General features: G+C 37.5%; 1 protein-coding gene and 1 long non-coding RNA gene across 5 annotated transcripts in view; one reads left to right on the top strand and one right to left on the bottom strand.

Annotated features, from left to right (window-relative positions):
- Positions 1-10,011: 10,011 nt before the first annotated feature.
- LOC132028791 (uncharacterized) lies at positions 10,012-12,365 on the bottom strand. The gene is made up of 2 exons (XR_009407551.1): positions 12,261-12,365; positions 10,012-12,019 (listed from the first exon to the last, which is right to left on the bottom strand). It is a non-coding gene; the product is annotated as an uncharacterized LOC132028791 (long non-coding RNA).
- Positions 12,366-12,442: 77 nt separating this feature from the next.
- TMEM161B (transmembrane protein 161B) overlaps positions 12,443-21,433 on the top strand; it is a 67,145-nt gene continuing 58,154 nt past the window's right edge. For 2 of the 4 annotated variants that reach the window (XM_059418205.1, XM_059418206.1), the window contains exon 1: positions 12,443-12,569. Coding sequence is in view for 2 of the 4 variants with exons in the window: in XM_059418203.1 (XP_059274186.1) it covers positions 12,567-12,569 (3 nt within the window). In the remaining 2 variants the exon portion in view is untranslated. The remainder of the gene's footprint in view (positions 12,570-21,433) is intronic. The other 2 variants (XM_059418203.1, XM_059418202.1) reach the window with 2 other exon arrangements.

Genomic DNA, 21,433 nt, shown 5'->3' with positions numbered 1-21,433 from the left:
GGTATTGCCATAACAAATATATAAAATGGAAGAGTGGAAGAGTGTCTTTGAAAGTGGCAGTCGGCAGAAAAGTGGAAGGACTTGGAGGACGGTATTAGTGAAAGCTTGAAAAGCCTTGAAGAAATTTGTTTATAGATGCTTGATAACTTTGAGGAGGTGGCAGATGAGGTCTTGTCAGATTAGTAGAAAAGTGTTATTGAAAATTGGAGGAAGGTGGCAGAAAGTTTAGCAAATTTGTCAGCTGAAGTTATATATAAGATAGAAAATACTCCTAATTTCCAACCAGAATGTTAAAGATGTCACCTGGTTTCTTCTCGCTGCCTACTGTAAAAATGAGAGGCAGGAGATAAGTTAAAGGAAGGACTGGTAAACAAGGAGCCAGAACTTGCAGAGTTGAAGATTCCCAACTCTCCAGGTGATGAATGATGTTAAAATTAGAAAATGGCTCTGAACAAAGAACAAATCCAGGGACTAACAGGATAATATGAAGTTAAGGGTGTAGTTAGTAAATCCCTTTAGACCTCAGAAAAATCTAACATGGCACCTCAGAATAATTTCATACAGACAAAAAGGGTGTGCCTCCCAGAACCTCTCAATCAAATTACGGGACTTCTAAATTCAAGGGTGTGGTGCATCTTCCCAAGGTAGAGGAGGGTTTAAATGGAAGAGAAGTATGGCTGTTGCTTTGTCTAATGGCATGAACTCAACTAGAATTCACATGAACTCAACTAGAATTCACAGGAAACCCACAAAGTTTATAAGAGAATTATAATAGCAGAATATACTTTTTTCGGGCGTGTGGGTGGCTCAGTTGGTTAAGCGACTGCCTTCGACTCGGGTCATGATCCTGGGCTCGAGTCCCACATCGGGCTCCCTGCTTAACAAGGAGTCTGCTTCTCCCGTTGACCTCTCTCCTCTCATGCTCTTTCTCTCTTTCTCTGTCTCTCTCAAATAATAAATAAATAAAATCTTAAAAAAATATATATACTTTTTTTTAAAGATTTTTATTTATTTGACAGACAGATCACAAGTAGGCAGAGAGGCAGGCAGAGAGAGAGAGGAGGAGGAGGCAGGCTCCCTGCTGAGCAGAGAGCCCGATGTGAGGCTCGATCCCAGGACCCTGGGATCATGACCTGAGCCGAAGGCAGAGGCTTTAACCACTGAGCAACCCAGGCACCCCAAGAATATACTTTTTTTAAAAGAGACATTTTAAAGAGAATTATATTACCAGGCTGTTTTCCAGCCTGTACTGGAAGGAACAGAGTATCAAATGAAATGAGGTTTTCGGACATCCAATTTTCTATAGGCAAAAAGCAAGCAGTGGGTGTTGTGGAGGGCATGTATTGCATGAAGCAGTTGGTGTGGTGCATAAACAGTGAATTTTGGGACACAAAAAAAATTAAATAAAAAAAAAAAAGAAAGACTACCATAGAGTTATAAACATGGACACCAAAGAATAACTCAGTGTGTGGATCCAAAAGACCAGAAGGCAGAGTGAAGAGTCATGGAAAATTACTCTCAGGTCTTGAGTCTTTATCAAGGAACTACCAGCCTGTTGCCAGGTGGATTTAGTAATTTCTGTCAACCTGTGTGCTCATTTCCCTCCTTTTGAATACACATGTCTATAGTATAGGAGAGTAGTTATCCTACCCATTTTCCATTACATATGTGGAGACAGATATTGTGTCTTTAGTTTACAGGTCTTCAGAGCAAGAGGAACTCCATTTAAGGAGCTTTGCTTAAGGAATTATACATGAAAAACCTAATCCACACCTGAACTTGATTTATATTTCTAAGATTTGAATTAGAGCTATAATGGGTTGACAGTTTTAAGGGGTTTTGAGATAGGATGAGTATATTTTGAATATTGGAAGAATGAATCTTTGGAGCCCAGATTGTGGTAGTTTCCCTCCACATTGCATCAGGAATCATCTGTGGAATTAAGGAGAAGTAATGGGATATCATTTTGATGGCTTTGTCTTCCTCTGTCCTTTTCTCAGTCACTTGGTCTGGGAAAAGCCAGGTGCCATGTTGTGAAGACACTTAGGCAACCCTGTGAGTGAGCCATCTTGGAAGTGGATCTATCACCAGTCAAGCCTTCAGAAGACTGCAGCTCAGCCGACAGCTTGACGGCAAACACAGGAGAAACTCTGGGCCAGAATACCTAGCTAAGCCATTTCTGGATTCCTGACCCTTAGAAACTATGAGAGAAGTATTTTCAGTTTTTTTTTTTTTTTTTTTTTTTTTTTAGAGAAGTATTTTCAGTTTTAAGCTATTAAGTTTTGGGATTATTTGTTGTATAGCAGTAGATAACTAATGGAAGTTCACATATTGCTTTATATGTGTTATTTTATTTTTAATTAATTAATTTATTTTAAGTAAGCTCTGTGCCCAACATGGTGCCTAAACTCATGACCCTGAGATCAAAAGTCATATGCTCTACCAACTGACCCAGCCAAGTGCCCCACTTTATATGTCTTTTATTTTTTTCTTTTATTTTACTTTTAATTATGCTCCACACCCAAAATGGGGCTTGACTCATGACTCTGAGATTGAAGAGTCATGTGCTATCCTGACTAAGCCAATCAGGCACCACTTTATATGTCTTTTATTTATTTATTTTTTAAAAAGATTTATTTATTTGAGAAAGAGAGAGAGCACATGTGTGCAGACAATTGGGGAGGGGCAGAAGAAGAGAGAGAGTCTCATGCAGACTCCTCAATGAGTGCAGAGCCTGAAGTGGGGTTCAGTCTAACAACCCTGAGACCACAACTTGAGCTGAAACCAAAAGTCGGTGGCTCAACTAACTGAGTTACCCAGGCACCCCTATTTGTCTTTTAAATAAGTCTCTTTTAATCTATCACTTTCTCTATCCTCCCTCTCTGGCAACATATTTGTTAAAGTTAATTTGTCCCATGATTTTCCATAGATTGAATTTTCCTGGTGTTTAACATGGTCTCTGTATTTTTCAGAACTGGGTTCAATTTTTTTGTCAAGACTTTTTAGTAAGTGATGATGTGTTTTTCCATTCAGAGGCATAGAAAAGCTTCCTTGTCCATCATGTTAGTAGCTGTTGATGTACTATGAATAAATTTATTTATTCACTAGGAATCTCAAAATGGCAACTTTCTAATTCTATCCTTCTATTTTCATTATACATGTATTTAGAGAAACTTAACCTCGTTTATTATTTGGTTACCTGTAGTACAGTGCACATTAAAAAGGCAGGACAAATGCTTGATTAATTTTATAATATATACTTTTTTATTGGTTTTCAAAATAATGAGTTGATTCCAGAGCATCCCCCAGTGTTGACCAAGTAGATGATTTTTGTTAGTCTTACTATTATTATAAACTAATGGATTTAAACACCACTGATAATCTGATATGTTCCAATACACTGCTTTCGTATGTTCCTGTGCTCAGGGAGATATCAGAATTTCTATAAACCTGTATGTCCTGACTGACAGTAAAGTTGGCCTACCTTTGGGCAGTGGGATGACTCTCAGTAATCTCCTGAATCCATTTGACATGATTCTAGGACAACTTACTTGCTATCTTGCAAAACAAAATGTTCCAGGCTCATCTTCTACATTTCCTGTACCTAACTGAAATCAACTGCTACTCCAAGAGCTTTTCGTGTCCTTTAAACATGGGTTTTTAATACATTTGAATATAATTCTTTTTTCTTTATTGAGTTAGCATTTCCCTACCATAAGACCATAAAGATAATCTTGCTATCTTATCTTTTGAAGGTTTAATGGGTTTTCCTTTCACATTTAAATTTTAATTCACCTTGAACTGATTTTTCTGCATGGTGTTAAAATAGGGAGCTCCAATTTCATTTTCTTCCACATAGAATATCCAGTACCATTTATTGAATTGCTCTTGCTTTTCCTGCTGGCCTGCAATGCCATTTCTGTCTTAAACCAAGGTTCCTTATAAGAGTACATCTCTTTATAGAGTTGTATTCCAGTATAAATCATTTTTTCCATCCCTAAGACAATATCATACTATCCTTATTACTGTAGTTTCAACAAATTTATTGAGATGTAATTCACATACCATATAGCTCACCCATTTAAAGTGTTAAGATGGGATGTTTTTTAGGATATTCACTGATATAAGCAACAATTGCCATAGTTAATTTTAGAACATTTTCATCACCTCAAAAAGCAATCCCATTTCCTTTAGCTATTACTACCCTGTGCTCCCATCTCCCTAAATCTCACCATCCCTAAGCAATTACTAGTATACTGTCTCTATAGATTTCCTATTACAGAAAGGTTATATGAATGGAATCATATAATATGGTCTTCTGTGATTGGCTTCTTTCATTTAGGATACTATTTGCAAACTTCATCCATGTTATAGCAGGTATCACTACTTCATTTCTTTTCTATAGCCAAATAATATTCCACTGTATGGATATACCACATTTTGTTTATCTTTTGGTAAGCTGATAGACATTTGTGTCATTTCCACCTTTTGGCTATTATGAATACCTAACTAGTATAATTTTGTAATTCTTAGTATCTGACAAGTTAACTCTTTCCATCTTAAATCTGCTTCTGGAGTACCTCGAAATTCTTGATCCTTTGTGCTTTCATAGAAACTTCAGAATTCGCTTGTCAAGTTTCTGGAAAAACTCAGCGGGGATTTTGAATGCAATTGCTTTCATTGTAGGGGAAATTTGTTGTCTTAACTCTAGAGTGTCTAAATCCTTGAACATGGTATATTTTTCTTATTAGACATTCTTTGATGTCTTTTAATGTTTTGTGGGGTTTTTTTTCCCTTGAAGGAAAAAGATTTAAAATCATAAACTTACTCCTATGTAATTCATGTTTTCAAAATAACATGGTAAATGGTATTGTTTAAAAAATCATTTTCTAATAGTTCACTCTGCTGAAGAGAAATGCAATTCATTTTTGAATATTAACATTATATCCAGAATCATTATAAAGTCTTATTTTAAAATTTATCAGTAAATTGTTTCTTCATTTTCAATCTTTTTATCTTTTTGTTTTTACTGTCATACAATGTTGGCTGGAATCTCCAATATGGTACTTGTTCCTGATTCTAAGGGACTGTTCCAAAAATTTCAGTTAAATATGTTGGTTGTAGGTTTTATTCTAATTTGGCAAAAGGTTTTATCCATGGCTATGTTAATTTTTTCAAAGTCTTTTTCTGGGCAATGTTTTCTTTTTGCAAAATTTCTACTGATTCAGTCTCTTACATAGTAATCAGACCATTCATATTTTCTATTTCTTCTTAAATAATTTTTGAAATATTACATTTTTCTGGAAACCCTCTAGTTCAATTATATTTTCCCATTTGTTGTAATAAAATTGTTCATGACATCTCCTCAATCTCGACAGAATTTGTAATAATGTCCCCATTTTCATTTCTAATATTCTTTGTGTCTGCTTTCTTTCTTGGGTCATCTTGTGGAAAATTTATCAATATTATTATTAAAAGGTAAAACTTCGGGGCACCTGGGTGGCGCAGTGGGCTAAAACCTCTGCCTTCAGCTCAGGTCATGATCCCAGGGTCCTGGGATCGAGCCTCACATCAGGCTCTCTGCTCAGCGGGGAGCCTGCTTCCCCCCACCCCTCTCTGCCTGCCTCTCTGCCTACTTGTGATCTCTGTCTGTCAAATAAAAAAATTTAAAAATAAATAAATAAATAAATAAATAGTTTTTAAAAAGGTAAAACTTCTGACTTTTTGCCTCTCTGTATTGAATATTTGCTTTTTTGTTTTATTCATTGATTTAATCTCCATTACCCTTTTCCTAATCCCTCAGATTTAGGACAGATTATCAGATCTAGAATTTTCAGTCTTCCTTAATTTAATATTTGAAGTTTTCAATTTCCTTATAAGTACTGTTTTAGCTATTCTGTAGGTGTTAGTTTGTAGTATTTCTGTCATTGTCCAATTCTGAATATGCATTTTCTATTTTTCATTAAGAATTCTATTTTAATTTGATCCAGCATATATGAGAATGAATTTATTTTCCAAATATATGAGTTTTTTTAGATTTCTGCAAAATTAGTTATACTGTGTTTAGAAAATGTGATCTAATAATACCAATTGTTTTAATTTTTTTTTTTAAGATTTTACTTATTCATTTGACAGAGAGATCACAAGTCAACAGAGAGGCAGGCAGAGAGAGGGAGAAGCAGGCTTCCCACTGAGCAGACAGCCCAACATGGGGCTCGATCCCAGGACCCTGAGATTATGACCTGAGCTGAAAGCAGGGGCTTAACCCACTGAGCCACCCAGGCACCCCTTACTTTTTTTTTTTTTTTTTAAGATTTTATTTATTTGGAAGAGAGAGACACAGAGAGAGAGGGAACAGAAGCATAGGGTGTGGGAGAGGGAGAAGCAGGCTTCCCGTAGAGCAGGGAGTCTGATGCAGGGCTTGATTCCAGAACCCTGAAATCAGGACCTGAGCCAAAGGCAGATACGACTGAGCCACACAGGTGGCCCCAATTCTTTTAAAGTTTAAACAATTCTTTTATGATTAAATTTCATAAATAGTTCATGTGCACTTAAAATATTTTTTTATTTCTATTTTTTGTAACAATGTACTTGGTAATTTAGAATAGTCCTTCTTCTGTAAACAACTAGAAAAGCTGGACAAAATATAAAACAAACATTTGACAGCATTAGAGAGCTAATGAAACAGGGGTAAATCTAGAAGAAAAAAAGAGTTGTTGAATCCAACATTCATGATAGCTTTTCCTCTGAGGTATCTGCTGATTCCTGAGAAGATGATCAAGAAACCTGAATAGAGCTTCTGTCTAAATCATGGAGTTACTAAGACAGAAATTGTAGTTCAGGACCTGCTCTGCTAAACTCTACAGGCTTCAGGTTGAGACCCCAAAGATCTATACCCTGGCAAAAAGTATGAACTAGAAGTAGACCTGCTCAGAGTCCAATCATCTCAATCACTAACTTGATTAAATTGATTTTAGCTTACTAGTGCCCAAAACTTCTGCCAAGAAACATAAATCCTTTCTGCAGAAAATATAATTTTAGACCTAAAAGTATAATTTCTTCCCATACTAGTTCTAGTATTCAATCAATAATAACAACATAACTGAACAAAATGTTATAAATAAAAATAAATATAAATAAATAAAAAAATAACATAAGTAATACAAAATAAAAAATATGAGTACAGAGGCACCTGGCTCACTCAATCAGAAGAGCATGTGATTCTTGTTCTTGGGGTCATAAGTCTGAGACCCATGTTGGGTATAGAGATTACTTAAATAATTAAACTTAAAAAAAATATGGAACATATAACTAGATGAGACAATATTATAAACAACCACAACAAGAAACAAAGGAGCTTCAGATAGTAGCAGACCCTATAGTTAATATACAGAAGTTTTAAAATAATTATGCTTAATGTGTTTGAGAAAACAAAAGATCAGATTGAGACAGATAACTGCTAGACAACTGGAAGCCATAAAATGGAAACCAACAGAAATGCCCAAACTGACAACAACCAAAAAAGTAGTAACTGAAATAAATGAGTCAACAGATAGGTTTAATAGTAGTTTAGAGACTATTCAAAGGGAAACAGTGAACTCAAAAAAAGGTAAGAATTATCCAGAATGAACCATGAGGAACAAATGAATGGATACATAAGGGATAATGTGAAATGATCTAACATACATTTAAGTGGAGTACCAGAAGGAAAGGAGAAGGGAGAAGAATGGGGGAGAAGCAGTACCTAAGAGCTGGGAATTTTCCAAAACAGAATAAGAACATCATATCCCAGATTCAACAAACATTACAAACCTCAAAAAGAAAACCAAGAAAACCTAAAACATTTAGTTATATCATAATTCAGTAAAAATGTTCTTTGAAAACAAGGGTAAAATAAGTAGTTTCAGGATACAAAAACTGAATTTATCATCAGCATTACAAAAAGAAATAATGAAGTATGTTCTTCAGGAAGAAGAAATAAGACCCCAGGAAGAAGCTCAGAAACTCAAGGAGTCATAAAGCACAAGAGACAATGGTAAATGGTTGAGTAAATATAAATGCACAGTACTTGTAGAAAAATGATGCCTTGAGGAATTTAAGACATTAAGTAAGAGATTAAGTATACACTATGTATATAACATGAGGTGGGGTAGTAAATGAAGTTGATGTGTTTTCAGGTTGTTGTATCATCCAGGAAGAGGTTCAATACAAACTACTAAAATGATATTTAGCTCTCAAGCTGGGAGAAATAGAATAGGTAAAAATTAATCTTAAAGAATGGAAAAAAGGGCAAAATCAACCTAGGAGAGATAGGACAAATAAAGAGCAAATCATATCTTAATAGATTCAAATCTAGTCATATTAGTAACTGTTATATGTAAGTGGATTAAATACTTCAATTAAAAATATTATCAAAGTAGATTTAAAAAATATATATTGTTTTATCCCACTCCTCAGGTTAAAATGACTTTTTCATCACACTCAGAATAAAATCCAAATCCTTTCCTGGTTTTCAGTGCTAATATAACTTAGCTCTTTCATACCCCGCTAAACTTATTCTTTTCTTAGTCACCATGCTCCAAACAGGTAGGCTTCTTTGGTTCTTGAAATATTCCAAATTAGTTCAAGCCTTACGGTTTTGCATTATGGTCCCCTCTGCAAGCATGAGCAAGGGAGCAGGAGGGGCAAGGGAAGAAACAGGATCCCCAATGAGCAGGGAGCCAAACTTGGGACTCCATCCCAGGACTCTGGGATCATGAGCTGAGCAGAAGGGAGATGCTTAACCAATGAGCCACCCATGCATCCCTATGTCTGTTCTATTTGCCATTATTTCCCCAAGTCTAGAACAGTGACTGGGACACAATAGGTAATTAATAAATATTTAATGAATAAAAAGTTAATTTAGGTTTTAAACAGTTGATATTTTCTTATGATTTTGCTTGCTTATTGCTCTTGGTGGTGGTTCAAAAATTTTCCTAGTAGCAAAGGTATCAAACGATACCAGGATCACATTTATGTAAGTTAGTGATCCTTGAAAATGTGCATTGTATAATTTGTGTACAATTTGCAGTAGTTATTCTAATTAACTAGGTATGTGATATGCTCCTAGCTTTAATTATGGTAATATATAAATAAAGAAAAGTTTCAGAGGAAGACTACTGAATTAATTAGAAGGTTGTGGGCGCCTGGGGGGCTCAGTCGTTAAGTGTCTGCCTTCAGTTCAGGTCATGATCGCAAGGTCCTGGGATTGAGCCCTGAGTAGGGCTCCCTGCTCAGTGGGAAGCCTCCTTCTCCCACTCCCCCTGCTTGTGTTCCCTCTCTCGCTGTGTCTCTCTCTGTCAAATAAATAAATAAAATCTTAAAAAAAAATTAGAGGTTGCAACGTACTTCTGAAGAGCTTTATCTGTTTTGTTATTCCCAAATTAGGAAAATGAGAATTAAAGGGAGGTTACAAAGCATAATTTTGGGAAAGAAAGAAAAGAAGCTCCTTTCATCCATTGTTAAATAAAATAAAAATTTTAAATTACCCCTTTATGGGAAGGTTTAGAAGGTAATTCTAGGAGTGGTGATTGATATATTTGGTTACTTCCTTTTTTACTCTTTATGTCTAGGATTTTTCTTTTTCCCACATCAAAGCAATCACACTGCTTACAATTTTGTAGCCTGCTCTTTTAAGTTGGAAAATAAACTTTTCCCATTAGAAAGACTTACTTTTAAAAGTAGCTAAGTAATATTTCAATAAGTATACATGATAGAATTTGACCAATCTCTAATTGCTAATAATTGTTTCTAATTTTTTACCATTATAAGTATTGCTATAACTAACGTTTTTGTCCATAAAACATTTTAAGAGCAATGTAACTGAAGTGATTTTGTCCACAACATTTATTTAAATGGTATTTCTTAGGGAAAGGAGGTGTTCAACGCAAACGCAAAAAGAAGGTTCCACTTTATAGGCATTTGTGTCCAGTTAGGAAAATAATATATGTTTGCAAAATTACAAAGGCCATATAAGCACATAATAATCAATTTATTAAAGAAAAGCAAAAGTAATAGAAAGTTCTCAGAAGGGAAGTTTATCAGGAAAAGATTTTGCAAAGAATATAGAACTGGCCTTTGAAACAGTAATAGGTGTTAATGGTTGAAAGTGTTCCAGGTCAGTGTGGGTGTTGAAGCAGGACTTTTTGCTGGTGTTCTTAAGTATTTGATAACAGTTCTCACTTAGGAAACTGCAACTCAAAACAAAGCCCTAATAAGCAACTAGCACTTTTATCGAAGTTATCAAAGATTGGACTTCTGATTCCCTTGCAAGACTACTTAATTTCTTGCTAATCTCCATTGTGCACATATTTTATTCCCTTTCATAATTTTCTCCTTTCTTTGAATCTCTTAAGACTCATCTACTTTAAGGAATGAAAATAGGTAAATCCCTCAACTTCAATATATGTAAACAATACAAAACATTATAATTATTCTGTGGGATAAAAAAGACTGGGAGGTGCTGCCTTTAAACATATATGGTATGCATTTTAATCTTTAAAAAATGTTCCTTGTAACAGATTTTTTCACCTTGTAACAGAAACTGGAATATTAAAGGATATTAACCAAGGGTTATCAACTTATCAAATACCTAATAAGGAACACAGAACCCCATGATCTATTAAAAATGATAAGCAGATAACGAATACTGACTGTGATTTCCTTTCATGGTTTTACTCTGGCAGGAATAGATTCCATCCTGATAATAATTCCAGTCTTACTGTCACAGAGAAGGAGATGCTTTGTGAACCTCAATGAGGCTGCCAGGTTTAGGACGGATGTAAGAACCAAAGTGTCAGAAATGAAAGAGTAAGACTTCACAGAATGCGTTGTCACTGACAGACTGATAGCCAGTTTCCTTCTTCACCTTTTCTTCCTCAAGGATAGCAGCTGCTTCCCACAGATACACAAGCAGAACGACTCTAATCCTCTCTACCACACTTAGCATCTGCAGATGCCCTGGGGCATGTCTATTTACAACGTTGTCCCTATACAGCAGAGGTAGAACCCTCAGGGAAGTTCTGGATTGATTCTCAGCAGGTCTGTTTCACAAACTATTTCCCAGCCCCAATCCCACCTCCAGCTGTTTTCAATGTTAGTACTTACAATTCTTCTATCTTGTCCGCCACATTATTCATCTCCCCCCAAAGGAGAATTCAAAGTAAAAACAATTCATAACTCAGTCTCTAGCCCCCCTTTTTAATACAAAGCAATTGCCCTGTGCATGCTGCTTCTGGATGGCTAAGAAGTGATTCCAAGGGTCTTCCAACCATTTATAGACTGGACGTCAGGCTCTCCAGGTACTTTGACGAGGGTGAACCAACATCCATAGCCACCCCTGCCTGCTCAAACTTCTTAACCTCTTGTCAAGCGTCCTAGTTTAGCTCCCCAGTTCCAGCTTTATGACAAAACTAGACAGTGGCAAAAAGAGATCTTATAAATGAAATTGTAGATACAGTCACGTCTTAAGCAAGGGCCCCCATGTTGTGAGACTAATTTCTGGGTTAAAGGTGTTCTGTATGTCCACTTCAACCCTGCTTCCAGTACTGTGACTTACAGCCAAATAAGAAGGCACAGAGTGGAAGGGTACAACTCTTGGGAAAACAACAACACAAATTTAAGAGGTACATGGGAATTTCGCGTGTGTGTGTGTGTGTGTATGTGTATCAACATCCACTAAAAAAGTGAAACTCCCATGCGTATGTGTGTATGTGCATATATATATATACTTTATAAATAAAAGGAAACCACCCATATTGGAAGGTATTTTAAAATAGGCAGAATTCTCTCTCTGGTTAGTCTGGTCTTGGTAGATGTTCTTCTGGCTTCCACTGGTATATGTGAACGGTGAAGAAACGTCTCAGGATCAAACTCCACTGCCGTAAGGGGAGGGCTGCAGGACGCACTAAAGCAGGTGAAGGAGACGACAGAGGGACAGAGAGGTCTGTGGAGATCCGGAAAGTCTCCGACGACGGTCAGCCTGGAAAAGGAAAAGGTAAAAAGGGAGTGGCTCCGCTGAAGAAACCACTGTCGTCCCAGCACGAGCACGGCCTGTGGTTTTTCTCCCTCACTAAATCCTCTCGGGTCGGCTCCCAGCCGGTTCATCAACCTGCCCTTCCATCACCTCCCAAGGGCGAGAACGCGCTCGGGCCCGAACCACCCAACCTACCTCAGGATCCTCACTGGCGCCGCAACCGCGCGCCCGCCACCCGCCCACCTACCTGAGCTGCGCCTGCGCCTCCCTCGCGCGCTCTCAAGGTCAACACCGCCCCCAGCTTCTAACCTAGCACCCACGGAAGTGGCATTAGAGGACGTCCTGCGTATCCTCACCTCTGCGTGGCGTGGGGTCGCCAGCGTTCAAGAGAGGGGAGGGACTTCCTGTCCCGCGCGGGCAGAACTTCCGTCAGAGCCGGAAAACTCTTTCCCTCGCGTTGTTTAAGAGGCTCCTGGCTGCAGGTTGGGGAGGGAAGGTCCAGGACGGCCCCGGGGACTCCAGGGCGTCCGGCCCACGACCTGTCCTTGGCGCCATGGTGAGTCTTTCTGTGAAGGCTGGAGTAACAGTGGGAAGCTAGGGGCCAGGAGGTTAGCCCTGTGAAGGTAACCAGTCGGGTGCCTAACTGAGGATGGAGCGGGCGAGAGCAATGGGATGAACCGCGGGGCAGGACTCCCTACCTGTCCCGGAGTTCCTGGGCCCCTGAGGAAGAGGCATCTGCCCTGCCCAACCGTGAAATCTGCCCAGGAATGTGGAGTACGTAGCCAGAATGTTCGTGGCCCTTTCACTGTGTACGGCGTGTGGCGCCAGGTGGTCTCAGAGTTGACCTTGCTGGGTTGATCATTTCCGCCCCTCCCTTTTTCTTAGCAGCCTGGTAGTAGCCAAGAACTTAAGATCTTAGAAATCCCTTTAGCATTTCCGGGTGCACACAACGGATTCTTTTGTAGAAGATCCACACTTGTCACTAAGAGAAAAGGAAGGTCAGCTTATCTTTCATACTCAGCCCATTTGAAATTGGGAAGGGTGTCAAATGAAAAATTCAGACTTAGTAAGGAGAGATTTTATTGGAAAGGAATATCGCAAGGGCTTGGGGAACTAGGAAGAATGCCCTAACCGTAAGATAGCAAGAGTCTCGAAGATTTGGCAAAAAGGTTTTTCTCTTTATTAGGGAGGAGTAAAGCAATCCTAGAAAGAACCTAGTGTGGGGAAGTGAGATGAAAGGGAAGTACCATTTAACAGTAGATCAGATTGTTTTATCCTCAGGCCAGAGAAGTTTTTGCTGCTTCAGATTGAGGGTGGGCCAAAGTTCAGGAACCTCAGGAAAGAGGATCTTAACCAGAATTTGAGTAACAAATATTTTGTTCCGGTTAATCTATGGGGACATGTCATTCATCCAGTCATTTATGAAACAAAAAAATGGGAATTTGCGGGCTTTGTTTCTGACTTTGTCAAAGGTACACAAGTGAGGGCATCTTTGAGTCTTACCTAAGTCCTGTGGGGACCAGTGTTTCTTTGCATTAAGCCCTTTCCAGAACACAAAAGGGCATGGGGGTGTGGGGGTGGGTATTAACCTTTGGTGTTTTCCAAGATCCCAGGCCTCTGGTTAAGTTCAACACTGTTAATTATTTGCCTATATAAAATATTTCAAATTTTCATCCAGAGGGCATTCTGTCTTGGAATCGCCTCAGTGTACCATGCTTTTTCAGGACCAAATGTTGACATTATTCAGCTTATAGTGTTGGATGTTGGACTTTTGAATAACTTTTAGAAACAATGTGAAAGAGATGCCTGGGTGGCTCGGTTGGTTAAGCCACTGCCTTCAAATCAGGTCATGATCCCGGAGTCCTGGGATTGCAAGTCCCATATCGGGCTTCCCCTGCTTTTCGGGGAACCTGCTTCTCCCTCTGCCTCTCCTTCTGCTTGTGCTCTCTCTCTCTCTAATAAATAAATAAAAATAGGGCTCCTGGGTGGCTCAGTGGGTTAAGCCCCTGCGTTCGGCTCAGGTCATGATCTCACAGTCCTGGGATCCAGCCCTGCATCAGGCTCTTTGCTCAGCAGGGAGCCTGCTTCCCCTCTCTCTCTGCCTGCCTCTCTGTCTACTCTCTCTGTGTGTCAATTAAATAAACTCTATAAATAAATAAAATAAATAAATAAATAAATAAATAAATAAATTTTTTTAGAAAAGGTGAAAGAAAAGAACTTCAAAATAATGTGGTTTCTGGTGTGCTCTCCCAGCTAACGTAACCTTTGAATCTTGGGCACTGTGTATGTCTTTAACCTCAGTGAATAGCTAATGCTTTGTATTCATAAAGAGGGTTTTTTTTTTCTTTTTGTATCAGTGAAATTAGACAAAGATACAGAATAGTAGAATGAGAAGGAGGGAAAGAAAACAATTAGCTTAACCACCTCCACCCCCTGCAAACTTCCCTAATTTTACATAAAGAAGAATCTGAGGTGTAGAAATAAGCATTGGTTTATCTAAGGTAACAATAGTTTGGCATAGTCTGGACTGAAACTCAGATCTCCACTTCCTAAATTGAAGCTCAATTTTTTACTTCTTGGTCTGAAAAGTTAAAAAGTATAATAAAAATCCTTAAGATAGTCACAAAGAAGCTCAGTGTGAATTTGTTCCAATATTCTGTAATACTAGAAGAACCCATCTCCTGCCATCTCAAAATTATAATTTTGTTTTAGGTTAAGGTAAACTCATGCTCTTTCTCAAAATGTCACTTAAGAGAATGTCATCTGGAGAATGTCACCAGCTACCAGCCCAGTAGTTGACTCCGTTCTGGTATTGCTCACATTTCTGTATTAACTCCACTTTAGTGTTCCCAGTCATGAAATTGATGATATCTGTTTATGCATGTTTGGTCAGTGCTTGGAATACCTCAAAGAAAAGTGTTTAACCATTAAATGAAGTGAGGGGTTGAATTTATTTTGAATACAGCTTGGTTAAATTAAGAACCTTTGCAGTGCTTGGGCCTAATGATATGCAAAGCATGTAGTACTTGAACTCAGAAGATCCAGATTCTGCCCTTTCTTAGTTACATGAATTTGACAGAATCACTCAACTTGGTAAGAGTTCCAGTTTCCTCCTGCATAAGAGCAATGGGAATTAAAACACCTGCTGACTCTCACATTTCTGATTCTCTGACTTCAGGACATTTTTCAGAATAGGTATATGTTTCTGATTAAATAAAATGTAGCCTGATTTTCACAATTTTCTTTATCCTTTTGATTTTTCTTTAAGATTTTATTTATTTGACAGAGAGAAAGCACAAGCAGTGGGAGCCTTAGGCAGAGGGAGAGGTAGAAGTAGGCTCCCTGGTGAGCAAGGAGCCTAATGTGGGGCTCCATCCCAGGACCCTGTGATTGTGACCTGAGCGGAAGGCAGATGCCTAACTGACTGAGCCACCAGGATCCACCTCCCCTTCCCCCTCCGGCTTTTGATTTTTCAAGTTTCTTTTGTTTTGTCATCTTTTCTTTACTTTCTTTTTTAAAAATACATTATGTAGGAATCTTTGGGATCTTTGTAGATCTGTTTGGGCATGTATTTCAGTACTGTCTTAAATACTACTCCAGAATGGAGAGTGAAGCCTTGGGACACCTTGATTTTACTTATTTATTTTCTTTGTAAAGATTTTATTTACTTATTTGACAGAGAGAGAGATAGTGAGAGAGGGAACACAAGCAGGGGGAGCAGGAGAGGGAGAAGCAGGCTTTCTGCAGAGCAGGGAGCCTGATGCAGGGCTGGATCCCAAGACTCTGGGATCATGACCTGAGCCAAAGGCAGAAGCTTAACGACTGAGCCACCCAGGCACCCCATACTTATTTATTTTAAGAGATTTTATTTATTTATTTATTTATTTGAGAGAGAGAGAGAGAGAGAGTGCCTTTGGCTTAGGTCATGATCTTGAGGTCCAGGGATTGAACCCCAAGTTGGGCTCCCTGCTCAGCCAGGATTTTGTTTCTGCCTCTCCTTCTGCCCATTCCTCTGCTGTATGTGTATGTGTATGTGTATGCTCTTTCTCTCTCAGATAAATAAAATCTCTAAAAAGTAAAATAAAATCTGTGGGCAGAGTTATTCATAGTGCTCCTTTATTAGTCTTTTAATGTCCACAGGGTCTGTAGTGATGACACCTTTCATTTCTGATACTAGTAATTTGTGTCCTTTCCATTTTCTCATTTAGCCTGGATAGAGGCTTATTGATTTTATTGATCTTCTCAGAGAACCAGTTTTTGGTTTCATCGATTTTTCTGTATTGATTTTTTTCCAATTTTATTGATTCCTGCTCTATTTATTATTTCTTTTCTTTCTGCTTGCTTTGGATTTAATCTGTTGTGGGGTTTTTTTTGTTTTTTTGGTTTTTTTTTTTTTTTGGTTTCCTAAGGTGGAACTTGGTGTTCGATTTTAGATCGTCTTTCCTAACATTTGCATTCAGTGCTATAAATTTCCATTTAAGCGCTGCTTATGCTGCATCTCATAAATTTTGATCAGTTGTGTTTTCATGTAATTAAAAATATTTTGAAGTTGTCTTGAGTTTTCCTTTTTGAACCTTGTGTTATTTTAAAATGTGTTATTTAGTCTTGACATGTTTGGGGATTTTCCAGTTACTTTCTGTTGCTGATTTCGAGTTTAATTGCATTGTGATCTGAAGGCAGATGTTGTGTGATTTCTGTTATTTTAAATTTGTTAAGGTGTGTTTTATGACCAGAATGTCATTTTGCTTGGTGAATGGACATGTGTATATTGAGGGATAAATTTTCAGGATTTTTATCAGTTAGCGGTACAGTGGCAGAGATGTGTGTTTCTTCTCAGTTCTCTGACTTTTCCTGTGACTTCTCTCCACTGCTTCTATCCTAAAGAAGCTTAGCTCAAATAATAGAGACTGTTCAGGGTGCCTGGGTGGCTTTGTTGGGTAAGTGTCAGCTCTTGATTTTTGCTCAGGTCATGATCTCAGTGGTTGTGAGATCTAACCCACATAAATCTTAAGAACTAAGGCTCTCCCTCTTCCTTCCATTAGCCCTTTCTCACTTTCTTTTCAAAAAAAAAAAAGAAAGAAAGAAAAAAAAAGAATAATAAATAAAGAAGTAGACCCTATTCTTTTGGTTAGCATTTGGTGGATTCAAGATTAATTTTTAAATACTAGCTTATACTCTGGACTATGGTCCACTTTTTAAGTAATTTAGTTCTTTTGTTTGGCCTGGAGTAAAAGCATAAAGGGAAGTTTAGTTGATTTTAGAAAATCAGAAGATATTTGAAAGTATTCATTTCTAAGAGTGATTTTTTTTTTTAATCTTCTTAATATTGTGCTGTGGTTTTGCCCATGTTTAGTAAATCAAGCATGAACACAACTTGTTGCCAAGAAGCTTTGAAGAAATAAACTTGTCTGTAAATTCTTTCTACTCTTTATGTATCACCACCTGCCCTTGAGTTAGGGGGGAAAAAATCTTTGAAGTTCTGGTAAAAGGAACATTCTCTTGGTTTTGATTGGAATGATAATACTTTTTGTTCACCCAACATTTAAAAGTCATGCTTTTGTCTCAAAAGTATTATTCAGTCAATCATTCATTATTTATTAAGCATTGTCTGTATGTCAGCTATATCTATATTCTTGGCAACAGGGATATAACTGTTTATTAAACAGAGACAATCCTGCCTTTGTGGAGCTTATGCCTTACTGGGAGATTCTGATGATAATCAAATGAGACATAATATGTGTTGGTGGTGATAAATGCAACAAAGATAGATAAAGTAGGGTAAGGGATAGAAAATGATTAGGTTGGTTATTTTAGATAGGGCATTCAGGGAAAGCCTTAACGAGGAGGTGACATTGGAACAAATATGAGAGTCATATATGCCTGGTATCTGTGAGTACATATTTATGAACTGTGCCCTAAAAAAATCCTGTAATACTGGCCACAAAGCTTGTATTGTCTGTAGCTGTGTAATTCTTTCTTTCTTTCTTTCTTTGTTTTTTTAAGATTTTATTTATTTGAGAGAGAAAGAGAGAGAGCATGAGAAGAGGGAGGGTCAGAGGGAGAAGCAGACTCCTTGCCAAGCCAGGAGCCTGATGCGGGACTCAATCCAGGAACTCCAGGATCATGACCTGAGCCGAAGGCAGTTGCTTAACCAACTGAGCCACCCAGGCACCCTGTAATTCTTTAAATAAAGTTAAACATTAATCATTTTTCCAAAAAATGAACAGGAGAATATTTTTTTTAAAAGGCTCTGGTAGTAGGTGATATTTAGTAGATTGATTTATGCCACCTATTTTTTTTTTTTTTAATTATTTTAAAGAGATGAGAGAGAGTAGGGCAGGGAGGGGCAGAGGAAGAGAGAGATTCTCAAGCTGACTCCAGGCTGAGGGTGAAGGTTGACTCGGGCTGGATCATCATGAAGAAATCAAGAGTTGGGTGCTTAACCACCTGAGCCACCCAGGTTGACACTGTGCCACCTGTGTTTAGTCTTTTAAGCTAACCTGTAGTTCTTGAGAGAATACGACTGATTCACTCAAAATACCCTGATTTTGTATTCATGTCTTTCAGTTATATAAAACAGACTTAGTAATTCCATTGTTAAGGTAGATAAAATATCTTTTGTGTTTGGCCCATAAAGAAAAGATTTAGAATAACCTGAAATCATTTCAGCTTTTGATACTTTGATATGGAGACTCAGGATCTTAATGGCCTATGATAAAGTTTTATTTATTTTAAAAAAATCTTTACGTAATATGAAAAACCTATCTGCTCATACACCTGTATTTTTTTTTTTTTTTTACGATTTTTAAAAAAAATTTGTTCATCTGACAGAGAGCACATGAGAGCACAAGCAGGGTTGAGGGTCAGAGGGAGAGGGAGAAGCAGACTCTGCACGGAGCAGGGAGTCTGATGCAGGCCTTGATTGTAGGACCCTGGGATTGCGATCCGAAATCAGAGGCACACACTTTACCAACTGAGCCACCCAGGTGCCCCAATGCATACGTATTTTTAAAAATGACTAGAGAAAGTACAATAAATCTATGGCATGGAAAGTGTGCTTGAATTAGAGTTAGATGGCCTTGGTGGTATGACTTAAGTTCTGTGATTGTGAATATGTGAAACTGAATGTTGTTGATGTAGATTTAGTTGAATGAAGGGAAGATAGGAGGGTATATTCAGTTTGGAGTTTCACAGAGGATTGATTGGATTAAGTCTTTTAAGGGTAAGTAGAAGTTAGGTGGATAAATTGAAGTTTACTTTTCTTCAATAACAGTAATAGTGACTTTTACTTAGGTGTTAGTATTTATCTACTCTACTTACATTAACTTATTTGAATCTTCATGACGTATTTAATCTTGGATTTCTTTAACCACCACTTGTTTACCTACTTTTTTTTAAACCTCTATTCTACAGGTTTAGAAATAGAGGCATAGCAGGATTGGAGTAACACTTCCAAAATCATCCAGCTAGTGGTGGTGGAATTTGACTTGAACCCAGGTGGTTTGGCCATTATACTGTTGTGCCAGTCTTTTTGTTTATATTTGATAGGTTTTAACTTAGGAGAGGATTAATTTCTGAAACATTTTCCTATAGAAATAATATGCTCTTACATTTCTAGAAAATCTTTCCCAACCTAGTTGATAACTAATACTACATCTCATATAGTATTAGAGAAATTGTTGCTGACCTTCATGGCACTAAAGTTTAGCCTGACTCAGGTGCCAAACATGACTGACACTGCTGTAGTCTTAATAAAGATTCAGTCATTCACATTCCCTCCACCTTAACTGCATCCAGTTAAAGCATTTCTTCTCATACTGTATTAGTTTCCATTGTGCTTAGGAATGAACTTCTAGTAACACTGATCAGGAGAGGAGTATTTCGAGAATTGGGGATGAATTGGAATTTCTTACATTGTAAGTATTTAGTGTGTCACACTTGTTGCAAGCCTGTCTCACAGTTAGCCCATTTCTTTTTCTGAGGGCTCCTTTTCCTTTCATTTGGACTGCCTGTTTGCAACTAGAACTTAGTATTTTCCCTGAGTTGTGAAAAAGAATGTATTGTAGGTTACCTTACTTTCCCTCCCATATATTCAGCACACATGATAAAGGTTTTTACTGCTAGGAGAGTTTTAAAAGTCACCTTCCTGTGTTACTTGCAGCTGACCATAAACTGTTTATCATAAAGATCTTTTAGGGAAAAAAGTAGAGGCTCTAGGTGATATTGATGAGTCTCTGCAATAAATTCTTTGAAGTAGAGAGGTTTGGATTGTGAAGAAAAAGTGAGATGGAAAATATTAAGGGACCTTGGAGAGAGGAAAGGGAGACTTTCTCCACCAGAACTTACTTACGAAGAAGGAACTTGAACAAGCTGTTGTGCTCTGTATTATAAATATTTGATTATAGACTGCCATTAATTAATGTCACAAGTAAGGCACTGTAAGACTATGCAAGGCTATGGCTGCTTTACTTTTTTAAATAAACGTAACACTTTTTATCTCTGTGCTAAGTAGTAGAAGCCTTTTGAAATACTAATCTGATTGCTTATTTTTTTATGTAGTTATCTATGTCTGCCCTTTACATAGAACTTAGCTGAGTTTTGTTATCTTTTACCTCTTGATTGCCACTGTTTCCCAAATACAATAATGTACTTAGAAAAGCAATGCCACACTTTCCTTTTTTTCTTAAAAGAAAATGTCTGTCACATTGGAGGATTCTGCTCCATCATAATTCCTCTAAGTTGAATGTTTATTAAATATTTTTATCATTTCAGAAGATTTTGGTCATTTTTATGATCAGTATAAATGACTGACTAAAAATGTTTCTTTATGGTTTAGGTATTCAGGTATGAGTGTTTTTATGACTAGAATCATTTGTTTCTGAATACAGTCTTGCTCAAAAAAGAAGCCATAACTTTTTTTCCTGAAAAGTTTTGCTTTTATTAATAGTTAAAAATACATTTTAATTCATGCTTAACTGTCTCTTTCCTCCCTTCCCCTATTAGATTAATTAACATGAGGACAAAGAAGCCTCACTGTATCATTTACTAGACAGCTTAGTTGGTTGGGTAGGTCAGATGCTAATAGAATACAAATTAGTTGCAAACTAAATGTGTTTTTTTTTTTTTTTAAGATTTTATTTATTTATTTGACAGACAGAGTAAGAGCACAAGTAGCCAGAGTGGTAGGGAGAGGAAGAAGCAGGCTCCCTGCAGAGCAGAGAGCCTGATGGGGGGCTCGATCCCAGGACCCTGGGATCATGACCTGAGCCGAAGGCAGTTAACGACTGAGCCACCCAGGTACCACCTAAATGTGTTCTCTAATCAGGAGGGACAGATAAGAGAACTTGGGTAACATTCATTATAATGTTAAATTATAACAGTAACTGAAACATTAGTTCTTTAAGACTAACACTATTTTGT

Source organism: Mustela nigripes, chromosome 12 (genome assembly GCF_022355385.1).
Source record: "Mustela nigripes isolate SB6536 chromosome 12, MUSNIG.SB6536, whole genome shotgun sequence".
NCBI classification, from domain to species: Eukaryota; Metazoa; Chordata; class Mammalia; order Carnivora; family Mustelidae; genus Mustela; species Mustela nigripes.
Note: the sequence above shows the minus strand (reverse complement) of the source record. Positions and strands in the feature narration are given on the sequence as shown.